We start from the raw sequence: 16,234 nt of genomic DNA, 5'->3' as shown, positions 1-16,234 counted from the left end.
ATGGGTCCAAAAGGGCCGCCATCTATATCAAACCCCTCGTATTTTCGGCTTGTCACAGGTCAATCGGGAAATAATACCGACAAAAATAGGCAAAACAACGGGACTGAAACTCCCGAAAATGATATAGATAATGGCCTGGACGTGCTTTCCGAGGAGGCATGGTTCCAAACAGGAGTCGACTTTGTCCTGTCGTAAATACCCGCATACTCCGCCCATATTCCCAGCATTGTGCTCACGAACTCGTAGACTGGAACGGCCATGCCTGTCGCATATCTCAAGCGCACATCCCACCGGTCATGCTGTGTCCATGCAAGGCACACTGCTACAACTTGCACCCCCAACCCTCGACAACGACTCACGGTGGGAGGTTTCAGCAGAAGTCTTTCAAAGGCTCTTTGAGATGGCGGACAGGCTTAACTTGGATGGGTACATTACGCCCGTCCAGGCGTGGAACAGGATAAGGGACCATGAGAACTTTCCACGATTGACACGTGAGAGATTGAAAACGCTGGAAAATGCCATGAGGCCTAATATGAAGTGTCGGGGGTGACTATTTAATTCCTGTTCTCGATTGATAATATTGTGTACTAATGTATAATGTGCTGCAGATTCGCGGCAATTATGGAGGAAGCCATCTTCGAGATATTGCTGAACAAAGCCCTAGGTCCTTGAATAATGGTTTCTTCGATATTTGGGCAACCTTTTTCGTTTGATGCTTTATTTGACTTGCTTCATTTCTTTTTCGCTTGTATTATTTGCCCTTAGAGGCTATAAGAATATAGTTGACGCGTTTTAGTAGTATATCTACTATAAAGCAAAAGACCCATCGCTGCGATACTCATGAATCAGTAGATAAATTCTGTTAGAAATGCCAGAAAAATCCTCTACTACTACAATTGTAGGCTTGGGGTGAATGGAAAACTCCAAAATACTATCTTCGAAAGGCTTGTATGACATGTATACTCGCACATACAAGCGCATCAAAACGAAGGCCAAAGGAACCATAGACATCGCCCACATCACACCCTACACCGTAGAAGCCTGGCTCTCTAGCGGGAGAGGTGCATCACCAAAGTAGACTAACAATACTTGAAATATAAAATATCGCGGGGGCAAAGTCCAAAATAAAAAAGGTAATAATTGTCGTAGCCAGCTCCGTACTATAACTTGGTCTAAAAAATATCCAATCGACCGGTTTAGGGGTTTAAAAGTTTAGGGGCTCCCCGATCTGAACAAGTTTGTTGTTGTGCATGTAGTACTCGCTTACCATGGCAGTGGATCTGCAAGGTCGAAATTAACGTGTCCAGCTTGCATGAACTTTTCTAAACCGCTACCTAGTTACCTAGGTAGGTAGGCCAGCTGCCGAAAAGCCACTAGAATCTCTCAGCCGCTAGGGCGATGCCGCTGTAAAGCCAAGGTTGTCGTGGCCGAATTGGGAAACTCCATTCAGAGTCATCGACAATCAACTGCTGACTCCACATTCCGGCCACCCCCGTCGAAGACGAGCGCTAAATTCCGCTTGAATATTGTTTTCGAATCATTGGAGTATCGTCAACGCTTCATCCCACCGTTCACCTTGTTCTCCGCAATAGCCCCCACTCTTATGCGTGTTGAAAATGGAGAATGTTGGTCAAATGGCGTACCCCCTTTATCTTAATAGGCCTACGGCCTAGGGTCTTCAAGGGGCTTTGAAAGGCTGCACCTGTCAACAGTGCTACACGTCTCACGAAATCCTGACTATTGGCAGTGCATTGAATTCGGAGCACCTTGCCGCACTGCACGTACCTTTGTGCGCGCACAGAATCCACATCTGCAACGAACTTGGAGATGATCCCTCTTCCTTCCAGCCTGTGGGGCCTGGCCTTGGTCACTTTAGGTCTGCTTGTTGTGACAAAGCTGATTCTGGATGTGTTCTTTTCTCGTTTGAGACCCATTCCTGGCCCGGTGTTGGCCAAGATCACTGATCTTTGGCGTGCGTCTCACGCATATGGTGGACGCATTGATCTCAAGAATGTTCAATTACACCGCAAATATGGCACAGTGGTACAGGTCGGGCCCAATTGTGTGAACATATCAGATCCGAATCTAATTCGGACAATTTACTCCACCCGCAATTCATGGAAAAAGGTTGGATATATCGCTTCCTAAACAATACCATCCTTTCTAGATTGAGAATTGACCGTGCTGACTTGTCGTAATCATGTAAAGAGTGATATGTACCGCCCCAATGATGTACTGCTTGACGGCCACCGACTATCGAATCTGTTCAACACCCAGGATGAAGATTGGCACAACCAGAATATCCGACCTATTCGGAGCCTTTGGACCATGACTAAGGTTCTAGAATACGAGCCTTTCATCGATGAAACGATAATCAAGTTTGTAGACAAGCTAGCGCTAAAATTCGTCGATGGAGATAACGCAGGGAAGGTTTGTCCGGCAGATGAATGGATTGGCTTCTGTGAGCATACTCCCAAATGCCCCCTACGAGGCTGCGTAAATTAGACTAAGATATCACATAGTTGCCTGGGATGTCACCGCTAACTACAGCTTTGGTCGGCACTATGGATTCATTGACCAGGAGAAGGATATCGACAATTTGATCACCGACTCGACTGCTGGCCTGAGATACTTCGCACCGGTAAGTACCCCAATATCAACGACCCGGCATGAGCAAGGAGCGTGACTGACACGTCCTACTAGGTCTCTCAAATCCCCTGGATTGACAACATCCTCGACAAAAATCCTATTAAGCGCATTGGGCCCAAGCCCACCTTGACAGGCGCCCTGTACGCCTTCAAGGTCGTCGCCGAATACCAGGCGCAGCTCGCCGAGAAGAAAATATCCGCCAGTACTGTGGACCATACGCTCGACAAGTACGTGCAGCTGAAAGAAACATACCCCAACATGGTAGACGACAACCAGATTGTCAACTGGCTAATGCTGAGCATTGTTGCTGGAGGCGACACGAGCTCGGCTACCATGCGCGCCGCCGTTTACTACCTAGCCAAGTCATCTGCTGCGATGGCCAAGCTTGCCACAGAACTCAAAGCCGCTAGTATCTCTTCCCCCGCTCCCTGGGAGGAGATCCGCGACTTGCCATACCTAGATGCCGTTATTCGTGAAGCTCTGCGCGTCAACCCCGGCATTGCCATGATCTTCGAGCGTGTCGTTCCAGAGGGTGGATTCACGCTTCCCGATGGACGATATCTCCCTGCAGGTACCAAGGCCGGGATCAACCCCTTTGTGACAAACCGTGACTTCGGGGTGTTCGGGGATGATGCCGATGAATTCAATCCGGACCGCTGGCTGCAGGGCAAAGATGAAAACCCGGAGAACTTTGAGGTTCGTCTGCGTCGGATGAAAGATACTGTCGACTTATCTTTTGGTGCCGGAGGCCGGGTTTGCATGGGCCGGTATCTCGCTATGCTAGAGATCAAAAAGTTGATTGCGTCGCTGTACAGCTCCTGCGATGTGAGTGGCTTATTGGTGTTTCTTGGATTCCAGATTGGTGCTAACTCACAATATAGATCCAACTGGTGGATCCCAAACACGAATGGAAGTACCAAAATTCCTGGTTCGTGTATCAGTACGATATGCCCATGGTCATTCGGCGCCGATGAAACGGTGTCCATGGGCCAATTGGTCTTGACAAATAGGGGTTGATGGATATCAACCAATACGACGAGGATATGTACATGTAAAAGGTAATCAACCGGAGCCGAATCTAGGAAAGATCTAATGAATACACGAAAGATCCGAAGTTGCATGCAATATGGATTGAATAGAAACGAATTTGTCCATACCGCATAGGGTATCAAAGTCCCAGCCTAGAAAACGCCGCCAAACAATTAAGAATATCCAGGTCCTTGGAAGGTTTCCATGCATCAAGTCATTATGTAGTAAAGGATCGCTGTTGCTTCGCTCAATCTTCTGGACTCTCCATGCGTAACTTCATTCAAACACACCTCGCCATTCGTGATTGGTAAAGGTGTGGGGGTACGTGCGATGTGGAATCATGCCTTGAGCTGCTCAACGGGCAAGGCGGTTGCATCTTTAGTCGCTGCTTCATCCTCGGTTTTCTCGACTGACTTTCCGTCATTGCCTTCCTCGCCTGTGATTTCTCCCCACCCGGAACTTCTTCGACTCATGCGACCAGTCATGGCTAATGGGCTGCTAATACCCCCAGCGATGCTGGCGGCAGTACTATCATTCCGACTGTGCGATTGAACACCACTGCGAATGCTGGCTGTATCACCGCCGGCGGTTTGCTTGGTGGTATATAAGCCGCCCCGTTCCGCAGTGGTGCTGGCTAATGGAATTGCTCCGGAGGCCGAGTAGACACTGATGCGTTCAGCACTAGCAAGGCCAACAATACTTGGTCGGCTCAGCACCCCTGACGCATTGAACACAGAGGTATTGGATGCTTCAGTCGTGTGTCCACTCAGAACACTCAGCGGCAGGCTCTCCCGACTACCGCCGAAGACAGAAGACGGAGCCAATCCGCGTACAGATGCATTGGTGTCCAGGGAGTTACGACGACGACGTTTAGACGAGCTCGCCAAAGTGAGAAGAGAAGCGTTATCCGTTAAGGCATTGTTTGCGGTTGCGGCGCTATACGTCATTGAATGGCTCTGGGGCACCAGGTGCGACGGGACTGCGGTAGCAGGTGAGGTTGAAGGAAATTGGTGGGAGAATTGAATTTGCTGGTTTGAAGAGCTCTGTGTCGAGCTGCCATGGTGGTGCCCATTGTGGGTGGTTTGCGCGTTGTACAGTTGGGTTGAGGGTGCCGCCGAGTGAACAGTGGTCAGGGTAGTAGTCATCGATCGAATCGAAGGTGCTGGCGATGAAAAGGTGCTACCCTCGCCTCCTCCATGCGTACTAAATCCTTCAGTGCCAGTTGTCAATGTGCCCGCCTTGGAATAAGCTGTTTCGGAGAATGCGGCGTCGCCGTTGGTTGAAATGGTTGGCGCAGCGGATTTCGCGCCCGTCAGGGGAGCCGGATTATCATAGCCCGAGCCCAAAGACGGGTCGCTCCTGGAGCGAGATTCTGCATAATGGTCATCGGTGTATGAATCAGTCGGTGTCTGAGTCCCTGTGTCACGGTTGATGGTTCCAGAGAGCGGGTATGGATTGTTTTCTTGATCGCTCTTCTTCCCCTTGTTACCCATGTGGCGTTTGTTGGACCATCGATTTGTCGTAGAGTCAGAAGAACTCTTCAAGTTCGCCAGGCGTTTCACCCAATTCGAGAATGGACGGCGACGTGCATTCCGGTCTGTTTTGTATGAATCCCTTAGCAGCGGTTCAGGGTGACCAACAGTCACAATGCGTACTTACCATGCACCCTAGCAGGACCATCAGCAGTAGCCATTCTAGCTTGAAGATGTAGCCTAGTCAGTACCCACTCTGGCTTGCGAAAAGTCAAAGGTAGGCAAGGGAGTAGTGCCCTGGGGATCGAGCTGCGCCGAGGCAGATGGGGCAGCGGGCGGGGAGACTGTTTATCCGTACACGTCATGTGCCTACCTTCAATGTTGCCTCTTGAACTTCTACTTGACATAATCTCAGCATTCTGGGTATTTTGTGCCTTCATGAATGATTGATTGATACATTTTAAAGGGGCTCTGATGGCAGCAATAACAGATGATCATGATTGAAGCGCATTTGTGTTTCCAAAATCAAATTTGGGGTCTTTCTTTTCCCATCTAGTGGCGCAATGCTCCCGGTGAACACCACCAACTGTCTCAATGCCTCCGCCTCGGTCAATAATACGAGCGCTACCACCTGATGTGATTGCAAAGATCAAATCATCTACATCCATTCTACATCTGACCGGTGTCATTTTGGAACTAGTCAAAAATTCTTTGGATGCCAATGCCCATACCGTCTTCGTCACTGTCGATTTCAAACGCGGTGGCTGTATAGTCGAAGATGATGGCGATGGAATTCCTTTGGCCGAGTTCGAAGTTGCAGGAGGGCTGGGCAAGGCTCACCGCATGTCTCCCAACCTTGAGGTTGTAATGTATCCTTGCTAACATGAAATAGATACATCCAAATTCAAGTTGGGTGGCTTGTATGGGCATCGAGGCATGTTTCTGGCTTCCCTAGCCTCGTTGTCTCTGCTTACTGTGACTTCTCGTCACATTCTTCATGAATCCACAAATTCAATCATACTTCATCATTCGACGCCTGTGGCTCGGCTAACCCCTGCACCGCCATACCAGGTGCTTCACTCTGCCGGTCATGGCACGTCTGTGACTGTCAATGACCTTTTTGGGAACATGCCAGTTCGCGTCAAAAATAGAGCCCTCACTCTTCAGCGCCCGGACGAGCTAGAACGAGAGTGGGATCATCTAAGGAACTCCTTGGTGTCTCTCCTTTTGGCCAATCCTCAATTCTCAAAACTGGTATTGCTTGATGTGGAAAGAAACAAACGTGTCTCCATTCGTCTGGGAGCTGCCTTGGTGTCTGAAACACGCCTCGGTCATGCTCAGGGGAAGTTTGATATCAAACGCATTGGGTTAATTCTCACACAATCTGGGCTGATCACACTCCCAAACTTCGACAATTGGCATGAAATTTCAGCATCGGTTTCTGACCTTATAATTCGGGGAGCAATATCTCTCCAACCCAGCCCAACTCGGAAAGTCCAGTTCATCTCTTTGGGAAACGAACCCGTGCTATCGCGCAACAGCTCGAATGTTCTGTACGACGAAGTGAATCGACTATTTGCTTTGTCGGATTTCAGTAATGTTGGGGACAAATCTGGCAGAGGCTCCATTTCACATCCTGCATCTTCGGTGAATCAACTTGATGCCCCAAGTAACGCAAGCACTCGAAGCTGGGCAAAGCCCGTCAATAAGTGGCCAATGTTTTACATCCGCATTGATGCAAACGCTATTATACGATTGGATGATGATGAATTTGATCATCTCCCGGAATCAACCAAATCGGTTCAACGTATAGTTAATGTACTTGGGGCCATGGTCCGTGAATTTTTGAAGCAACACAATCTCCGCCCTCGTGACAGCAAACAGCAGTCATCAGATCAAAACCAGAGTCTCCGTTCCAGAGTCTCCAAAGCAGCTAGCAGTTCTCGTGGGCCCCTGCAGCAAGGTCAGTCGCTTTCAAGCACTGAAGAGGCGTTTAGCGGTCATCTGAAAATTCCCTCATTCCCAAGAGCCCAGTCTCTAAACTCTGGTCAAAGCTTCGCCAACTGGTCCAGAGTGAAGACCGCTAAGGATCTCAAAGGACATTCTCCGACGCATCAACCCCCTCGGCGTTCTCATGCGACTCCTGATATGACACAGGGCGAGAGTTCCTTGCCGATCCTCCCTAAACATAGGCCAGACCATCGAAATTATGGCCAGAAGCACACAATTCTTCCGAGACCCCCGAATAAAATTGTCTCTAATGAGGGAAGGACCAGAACAGAGGATCTCAGTGGAGACTCACCATCAGACAAGATGATCACCTGGATCGACCCACACACCAAGCTGGCCTGTACGATCAATCCTCGAACAGGCCAAACGATAAACTCCTGGAAGTCATTAGCTACCCAGCGTTCCCTCACCGATTGTGTCGATATCTCGCCCAAGCATCCAGCTCAAAATTTCTGGATAGAAAACCTTTTAGGAGAATGGGACAATCCCTCCTTCGGCCGGACAGAAATTCCAATACCAAATCTAAGCGCAGAGTCTGCTGGTCACCAGACTATAACTACTTCTTCGCATGACTGCTTTAAGGGTATTGGATCGCTTAATACGGCGCAGGTTGCCAAATATCGAGGAAAGCTTCAACGTCGTGCGCTCGAGACTGCCGAAGTGATAGCACAGGTAGACAAAAAGTTCATATTGGCTAAAGTCCATAAACGCCCCGTCATTCTCAATTCGGAGAGGATATCGAACGATATTCTGCTCTTAATCGATCAGCATGCTGCCGATGAGCGATGTCGAATTGAACTGTTGTTTAGGGAAATGTTCATATCTGCTGGGTTAGGTGAGAATTTGGAGTCGGGTGTAGTGCGGACTGTCCAAGTCGGTTCTTTAGCATTTGAGGTTTCATCGACAGAGGGTGATCTCTTTCAAAGATATACGGGTCACTTTTCAGACTGGGGTATTAAGTATGTCACCCATGGCAAGACCAACTCTACCGTTATGATCACCGTGCATACTCTTCCCGCCCTAATAGCCGAACGGTGTCGACTCGAGCCTCATGTGCTAATTGACTTGATGAGGCGCGAGATCTGGTCAAGTGAGGAAGATGGCAGAAAGCCGTTCCAATCGAAGAAAAAAATTGAAACCGAAGACGCGGATCAGGATCTTGAAATATCAGACAGCGATGATGTGGTACACAAAGGAATCTCGGCATCATCAGCCTCGCGCTCATGGGTTCAACAGATGAATGGATGCCCTCAAGGCATTGTCGACCTTCTCAACTCCCGCGCCTGTCGAACTGCTATCATGTTCAATGACCCGTTGAACACTGATGAGTGCCAGGCATTGGTCTCTAGGCTGGCCCATTGTGCCTTCCCGTTTCAATGCGCGCATGGCCGCCCTTCAATGGTCCCTATCCTTGATTTACGATCCCTCCCTGAGACTACCGCTTCATTACCACTAGACTTGGATACCAGAGCATCCCCCTTTGCTGATAGCGATGGCGTGAGTTTAAATTTCATGGAAGCGTTCAAAACACGTTATGTAACATAGTTTAGCTCCAACCTTGGAATGTTCTCGTATAGGAAATTTGGGGCTTCCGGTAATGGGAAACGCGTTGAAACGGAGTGGAAATGTGTACATTAGGTGATACATCTATCAAGAGTTCCCAAGTATTAAACTCACGCCCATATCATTTGTCTTTGGCGGCGGCGGTCATTACCTGAATTATCCAGTTGGCTCTTTGGTTGAGTACGCTTTGGGCAAACAAAACTCAGACTCAGTAACACTGGAACTGGAATAGGTTTTGTTTCGCTTACTGCTGTCTAGAGTCTATACCATATAAGCCCAGACCCTCAAATTAACTGGCATGAAATCCCGGCCGTCCACATTGACCTCTTCACATGGGTGCTTAAACCGGTTTTGAAGGTTTCACCCATGACAGGTCACATTTACCCTCCACCCTCAAATTAACAAACAGAATACAACGTTGTGTTTTCAATACATCATAAAACAAATGAAACAGTTCGAAATAAACGACCTTTTGATTGTTTGGGTCAAGCCTAGATGTGATGTGGTGACATTTAGCGAGGTGCAGCTCGAGTGCTCTGTACGGAGTAAGCCTGATGGATTTCATATTGTTGCATTGCATTAATCCGCATCAACCAGATAGATCGTGCAGGACGTCGAAAGATTTCAATTTATCCTAAACTTGCATGGGTTTGGCGCTTGAGGTATAGGCAGTCGCATTATTCAAATGTCTCAATTCAATGGTGGCGGTCTGTCTTATGAATTATACAATTGAGGGGTTATCTTGTATTCGGGATTGAGACCCTCTAGGCATATCCCTTGCATGGATTTGTATTGTAGAATGTGAAGAAAATCCTCCGCAGACTTCTAACCTCCAGGTGGCTGGCGGGGGAGTTCATGCAAGGATGGATCAGCCAGCCATTGATAGAAATAGTGATAAAATTGAATCATATTGACTGGTTTATACAGACTTCAGTGGCAATGTCTTACAGTATGATATGCAGATCATCGAATTAATATACACATTACAAAACTGGATACATAACTGTATGAGTATAGTATGTTAACCTTCAAGAGTGTACTTATTCTAATAATATTATCTCCTTTGCTTGCTTTGCTTTCGATGCTCGCTCAAAGCCCTTAAACATGATGCTAAAGTCAATCGCGAATAAGATCTATAGGCTCCAAAGTAGCAATATTGCAGTAGTCCTCTATTTCTTATGCATAATCGAGCACTGTGTCTCTTCCATCAATTCCCAATATAAGAAAGCTCTACTGAGGTTTATGTTCTGTTTATTGCCCGAATTAATTTGATCTAGTTTCCCAATAGAGCTTAGAATTGTAGCAAATGTTTCAATTTCCTAATCTCCAACAAATGAACCTTGTGTACAACTTCAGCTCGAGCTGCCAGTAGGTCCAAGTCAATGTCTAAGCGAGATGATGAATTGGCAAGGATCAACCCCGCGATAAAGCAATATGACGACCTTGGATAAACAGCTATCCATGCATTCTATAATTTCAGTGATACCCAAGGCAATGCTCGAGTGGTATCAATATTATTGCCATCTAGCTACGTATAGGTCCACGAGTTCATATTTGTGACGAGCTATAGAATACGCAAAACAGGATCCACGAGGGAGCTAAGTAGGTGCCACTAAATTCAGCCCTAGCATAACAATTTCAAGAATTGATGACTATCTCATAATCCCTGTGGGTTTAATCCCTGTGTGGTATTTCCTTCCGCCGAACCTTGCATTGACAGCAAGACACGAATACCAGGTCGATTCCGATATCAAATTTGTTTTGAGCCAAATATCTTCAACTAAATCCTTTTGCCATGTAATACTCATAACCGGCTCATAACTAAATCTTAAGATCAGTACCAATATGTGAGCTTTCCTCGTTTGTGCCCAGCATTTCTAAAACAAGAACCTTTGTTCTCCCAGCCAGCATTGCTGTATCTACTCATCACCCTCCCTCGTTCAAGTGGAGACCCCACTCTTTAAATCTCAGCCCTAAGCTCGGGGTGTACATAACTCAGCTAGATTTATAATATTATTAATCCATCAAAAGACAGGTTACATCGAGAATGATGAGGTATCTATATAGAAGTAATCCAGAACCAACAACACGCAAAGCCACCAACTAAACTCCTGAGCAAATCCATTATCCCCAATAATCCGAATCAAAATGTGTCCCAAAGCCGCCCACGGCGACTGTCCTCTAGAGGAAACAGCCTGCCATATAATCCCCTCAATCACCGGCAAACGCATCCTAATAACAGGCTGCGCCTCCGGAATCGGCAAAGCAACCGCCGAAGTCTTCGCAGCACACGGCGTGCACATGGTGATATGTGACATACAAGACAAAGCCGGCCAAAGTGTGGCATCTTAAATATCCTCCAAAGACCCGAAAACCAAGATAAAATACCAACACCTTGACGTAACAGCTAGATCCGAGTTCCACGCCGTCGTGGAAGCCGCAGTCCGATTCCTCGGCGGGCTAGACAGTTTAATCCACTCATCAGGCTACATCCACCAAGATGTCGCCGAGAGCATCGCCGAGAGTGAGATAGACCGCATGCTAGATGTCAATATCAAGGGAACGATCTTCATGAACCAGGCCGTCTTCCCGTATCTCAAGACTCGGGGCGGCACGATTCTGAACTTCGGATCTGATCTTGCGTCCGAGCCGCTGCCGCTTCTGGCTCATTATTCCGCGTCGAAGGGTGCCGTGTAGAGTTTTATGAGGGCTGTTGCGCGCGAGTGGGAGAAGTATGGGATTCGTGTTAATGCGGTTCTGCAGGCTGTTTGGACGCCCATGATTGATGGGTATCGGGAGAATCTTGAGACGGAGAATGTTGGGGGACATGATGTTTTTATGAATGATCGGGTTTGTCTGGGGGAGAAGTTTGGGGATGTGGAGATTGATTTGGTTCCTGTTCTTGCGTTTTTGGTTTCGGATGCTTCGCGCTGGATTACGGGCCAGTTGGTGCCTGTTAATGGTGGGCTCTCGCTAGGACGTTAGTTTTTGAGTGGGTTTGTGTGTTTATCTAAAATCATTGGTGGTGGTAGGATTAAGTCGGTGTTTGATATGCAGATATCAGTATTCAGGCAGAATCCGAGGTAGAGCATCGAAATTTCCTAATTTGGATAGCTGTAAACATTACAGGCAAAATAAGAATTACATTTACGATTAAGAAAGAACCAGTTAAAATTAAAGCGTATTTGGTATTTCAGGCAGCTTTTAAGAGATGCTCCTGTACAGAGGCCGTGAGGCAAAAAATATTGTCTAGAGGGTATCCGATATAGGAAACACCCAGTTGACAGATAACAATCCTTTTTCCAATGCACCTGTCCTTTTTCCCCCGTTCCCAGCCGAAACAAGAACAGACCAGAGGAAGAAATTAAACAAATCACATAAAGAGAGCAAGGCCCTCGGTAAACTCCATTTGGGTAGTCCCGGGCCCCGTTCCATACATAGACGCTTTTCAAATGCTGCATTTCTCGAAAGAGAAATCGCAAAAACAAAACACAATGGCACCGCCCAAGAATAAAAACAAGTAAATAGGTAAAGAAGAATGATGGAATATTCACATATAGCAATAGAATGGGTGTAGAAGTTTATGCAAGTATGCATAGCAGAACGACGAATGATTTGAATGGGTTGAATGATGTTGGTTAAAGCGGCGGTAAATAGGGAATGAGAAGATGTCATCAATCATCAGGTTGCGAAGGATGGTATAGGTGATAGTGTGGGCGGAAGAGAGTGATTTATCCGTGTGTCGTGACGGATTTCGTCTTGGACTGGTTAGTCCAAGAGAGGAAGTCGAACTTATCCTTGGCATTGTCGAGCATGGAAGGAATTGACTCGGACTGGGAGGTCTGGGACTGGAGGGTATTTCCGCTGCGGGAGGGTTCTTTAGGCTCAAGAACCAGAGAGCGGCGGTAAAAGGTTTGTGCGATTGTTTCGCCGTTTGAGCGCACGCGCACGAGCTCATTCTGCATCCATGCTTGTAGCTCCGGAACTTCGGTGAGACGGTAGGGAATCTGGAAACGTTGGAGCTCGCTGATAATGCGAGCCGTCTTCATGTGCTTGTCGAAGTTGATGACAGCCATTTCACAGTCATTGGTGCAGAGGGTACGGAGAGATTGGTTGCCATGGTCGACAAAGGTGAGGTCGGTGAGGTAGGTACCGACAAATGGGAGGCAAGGGGGAACGTGGTTCTGGAGGCGCTGACGCAGGACTGCGTAGTTGCGAGACACATCCACGATGCTGCGGAGCTGCTCGAGGGTAGTCTTGGTCTTCTGCGATACAATGTCCCAGGTCTTCCTCAGTCGAGAGATCATAGACGAGTTTAGTGAGCAGATAATAGCCATCAGGGAATCGTAGTTGTTCAACTCCAAGCATTTGTTCGCGATCTTGACCCAGTGTTTAATAGTAGCGGCACGCTTCTTGGGCTCTTCCAGGTAGAGAATAGAGTCACCAACGAGGTGGGCAAGATCAGTCGACAGAGTTGACATGGCGCGGACATTCACAGCCAATGATCCTGTCTTTCTGGTCCATTCCGTGTCCAGGAGTTCTTCGGGAAGGATCGAGCAGAAAATACGCGACTCCTTGATGGTGAGCTGGCGGGCGAGCTCAAGAGGGTCGAAATCAAGAATGGTTATTGAGGCTTCGCCATTCTTCCATTGCTTCAGCAAGTTGTGCTCCTTCTTGCCAAGGACGGGAGCAGGTAGAGGGGTATCGGGGTGGATGTATTGGGCAATGGAAGTGTTGGTCTTGCCCATGGAAGAAACCAAGCGAGGCACAAGAGGGCCGCCAACTGCGGACACCTTGCTGGCCAACTCAAGCAACCGCTTACCAGCAGTGGGGAGATCGACCACAAGTCGTGTGTTGGCAAAGTTGACAATAAAGTCCAAAGCAGTGTTGTCACGATCATGACGCCAGTGGGACTCGAGCCAGCCCTTGAAGATGTTGTAAACACGGAGACGCACGGGTCCAGCTGCGTGGGGTGTTTCGCCAATGTACTCGAAACGTTCAGCGAGGGCCTCGGCAAACTCGAGAGGCGAGGCAAAAAGACGGAAAGTAAGGTAGAAGGTGGAGACAAACATCGCATCGGGGGTGGATTGGTGAGCCGTCAGCTTCTCAATAAGAGCACGGAGACTGCCGCCCATGACCGAACCTTCCTTGTAGATAAGCTCGTGTGCGTAAGTCTTTTCAAGGATGTTGGCCTCGGTCTCCTCGTTTTCTTCCGCGAGGGTCGAGTAGCTCATACTCTCCTTCAGTGAGTGAACAGTGAAGCTGCCCTGGAAGCTACCACCAATATCAGGTGAGGTAGCCCGAGTTGAGGTTTGCGATAAACCACTCATCTCGGAGTCGCGTGCGTGGCTGTTGTATGTGAAGCTGCTACCATTGCTTGTCACTCCACGTCCAAATGATTCGCTCACGTCAGACTTGGGATGACTTTCACGGTAGCTACTGTCAGTGGAGAAGGAAGAGATGTTCTCGATGTGGGTGGGGAGAATAGCAGAATTAGGGAGAGAGGAAAGAGCGCTAATGTTGGCGGGGGAATTTGAAAGGTGAGACTGGAAGGATGAAGGTGTTGTAGCGTCGGTGAGAGCGGGTGTTTGGAGAGAGTATGTGGTGGTAGAAATCTGGAGAGGAGGTGGGGGAAGGCGGAGTGACGGCTGTCGCTCATGTTCTACAGGAGTCTCTGATTCATCTTGTGGAGAGTCAATTCCAGACATGTCCGGTCCCCTGGCTTCAGACTCTTCAGGGTCAAGCTCAAGATCACCAATTTGCTCAAGCACCAGGCGAGCCTTTGCCAGACAGTTTCCAGCTGCTCGAACACAGTCAGTCGCAGCATCCACAAGACGCTTCCCTTGATCTGGCATGAACACAAGGTCATCATCTGGTAGCTGTGCGGGGCGGAATACATCGCGTGCAGCGTGAACAAGCTCGGATAGCCTCTCACACATTGACTCTTGTGCTTGTTCAAGAAACACGCTGCGATGTGTGTCATGTTCGCACACTACCTCAACCACATTAAGCAATTGCCTGCACGACTGGACAGCCTGGTGGGTAGTGACAACCAACTCCGTCGAGGAGCGGGACTGCATGTGGAGCCCGATGAACGAGCCAAGCACACCGAGGAACGCATCATACGTCGTTCCAAGGCGTTCTGATGCCAGATTCTGGGCACCGATGGCAGTAGAAGGACCAGAGACTGACATGCGGTGGGATATAGAAACCCGCTTCGTGGCTACAGAAACTGGTCTGTTATCAACCATTTCAGTGCGCATCGATGACCGGCTCATATCCATACGGCTATAGCTCATCCGCCGTGACTCCATCCGTGATTCCATTCGTGATTCCAGCATCCTTGACTCAGATCGATCAGGCCCATCCTCGCCCAAATTGAAACTCTCGGATGCGGGGGTGGGCGGCATGCTATACTGAGCTAGGCTCTCGCCGGGCCCATCCATCTCAGCGATAGTCCTGCTCAGGCCAACCTCCTCATTCCAAACATCGAGGAATCGAACTCCTCGGGTAACAATCTTGAAAGCCTTAAGAAGCATCTCATCCAAAATGGCCTCCACCTCATCTTCCGATGGGACCCCGTTAGCAACTTCCTGGAACTTCTTCGCGGTTTTCACCAGCGAAGACAGATCCGATAGCAAAGCCTTCCGAATTCTTCGTAGTCCATCGAATCTCTTTACCAGGGGTGATTCTCGAGTAAGACATTCCGATTTTTCCTGCGGAATCATAAGCCCTGTGGTTTTTTTCTCAGTTTCGACTGGTACTTACCAGTAGAAAGCGAACGCCCGCGATAGGGCCTCGCATCAAATCTTGATTTCCAAAATCTTTTAGTGATGACCCGCATCCTCCTCGAATGATATCCCAGAAATCAGTCAAGGCCTTCAACAAGGGACGCATAGCTAATTGGTCGTATGCTTCGCAGTAATTCGTGGGTAACCAGCCTCGATTCCCAGAATCTAGTAGTGTACCATCGGCCCAGCCATTGGTGTGAACGGAGTGTACTAAAATGATATCTCCCTGGTCCAGAGGGAGTGTAACGGTCGACGGAGAGACATTGCCGGCCGGGTGGAAAGGGTAGAAGGCGCGCAGATAGTTGTGAAAGACAGGCCTCGGGGCCTCCAATTGTTCCATGTTAGTGTCCTGGGTGTCGTGTGGTGTTAACGGAGGGGTCATCTCTGATGAACCCCAGGTGGAATACAATCGATTCTGTATAGATTTTGGGTCGTTGGTTGAGTCTGATAAATTCGAATTGGATTTCGAGATCTTCAATGGGGGGATGTGTGGCTTCATTGATTCCATCTCTTGTTGGTTCCGTAACTGAATAATTTCTTCTCCAATCCGCTGTGGTCACTGACCGAAGGCGTTTATTCGATAGTTGCAATGGACATCGTTCAGTGAATCCAACCAAGCAAAGACAAGTATCAAGGGCAAGTGGCGTTGGATAATCAAGGATGGAGGGGAGGGATCGGATCGTCAGAGGCTGGGATTGATCCTATACGATCTAGGTCAAT

The 16,234-nt window shown here is 48.4% G+C and overlaps 6 protein-coding genes across 6 annotated transcripts; 4 read left to right on the top strand and 2 right to left on the bottom strand.

Moving 5' to 3' along the window:
- N7487_008751 (uncharacterized protein) lies at positions 1–672 on the top strand (the record flags this gene model as incomplete). Its single annotated transcript, XM_056876481.1, has 3 exons — positions 1–191; positions 247–546; positions 609–672. The coding sequence occupies 3 exons, from the start codon at positions 1–3 to the stop codon at positions 670–672; spliced, it is 555 nt and encodes a 184-aa protein (XP_056728669.1).
- Positions 673–1,827: 1,155 nt separating this feature from the next.
- Positions 1,828–3,623, top strand: N7487_008750 (cytochrome P450; the record flags this gene model as incomplete). Its single annotated transcript, XM_056876480.1, has 5 exons — positions 1,828–2,127; positions 2,209–2,461; positions 2,523–2,641; positions 2,704–3,474; positions 3,531–3,623. 5 exons carry the CDS (start codon positions 1,828–1,830, stop codon positions 3,621–3,623), a joined length of 1,536 nt encoding a protein of 511 aa, XP_056728668.1.
- A 393-nt stretch (positions 3,624–4,016) lies between these two features.
- On the bottom strand, positions 4,017–5,561 carry N7487_008749 (uncharacterized protein; the record flags this gene model as incomplete). The annotated part of the gene is made up of 2 exons (XM_056876479.1): positions 5,338–5,561; positions 4,017–5,275 (listed from the first exon to the last, which is right to left on the bottom strand). Exons 1-2 carry the CDS (start codon positions 5,555–5,557, stop codon positions 4,017–4,019), a joined length of 1,479 nt encoding a protein of 492 aa, XP_056728667.1. The 5' UTR covers positions 5,558–5,561.
- Positions 5,562–5,744: 183 nt separating this feature from the next.
- Positions 5,745–8,705, top strand: N7487_008748 (putative DNA mismatch repair protein (Mlh3); the record flags this gene model as incomplete). The annotated part of the gene is made up of 2 exons (XM_056876478.1): positions 5,745–6,014; positions 6,060–8,705. The coding sequence occupies 2 exons, from the start codon at positions 5,745–5,747 to the stop codon at positions 8,703–8,705; spliced, it is 2,916 nt and encodes a 971-aa protein (XP_056728666.1).
- A 2,166-nt stretch (positions 8,706–10,871) lies between these two features.
- N7487_008747 (SDR family NAD(P)-dependent oxidoreductase) lies at positions 10,872–11,708 on the top strand (the record flags this gene model as incomplete). Its single annotated transcript, XM_056876477.1, has 3 exons — positions 10,872–11,061; positions 11,131–11,414; positions 11,487–11,708. The coding sequence occupies 3 exons, from the start codon at positions 10,872–10,874 to the stop codon at positions 11,706–11,708; spliced, it is 696 nt and encodes a 231-aa protein (XP_056728665.1).
- A 746-nt stretch (positions 11,709–12,454) lies between these two features.
- Positions 12,455–16,022, bottom strand: N7487_008746 (guanine nucleotide exchange factor; the record flags this gene model as incomplete). The annotated part of the gene is made up of 2 exons (XM_056876476.1): positions 12,455–15,439; positions 15,492–16,022. 2 exons carry the CDS (start codon positions 16,020–16,022, stop codon positions 12,455–12,457), a joined length of 3,516 nt encoding a protein of 1,171 aa, XP_056728664.1.
- Positions 16,023–16,234: the final 212 nt, after the last annotated feature.

The sequence above is a fragment of the Penicillium crustosum genome, assembly GCF_028827405.1.
Source record: "Penicillium crustosum strain IBT 35664 chromosome Unknown utg000003l_segment0_segment0, whole genome shotgun sequence".
Taxonomy (NCBI): domain Eukaryota; kingdom Fungi; phylum Ascomycota; class Eurotiomycetes; order Eurotiales; family Aspergillaceae; genus Penicillium; species Penicillium crustosum.
This window is presented reverse-complemented; position numbering and strand designations above follow the sequence as displayed.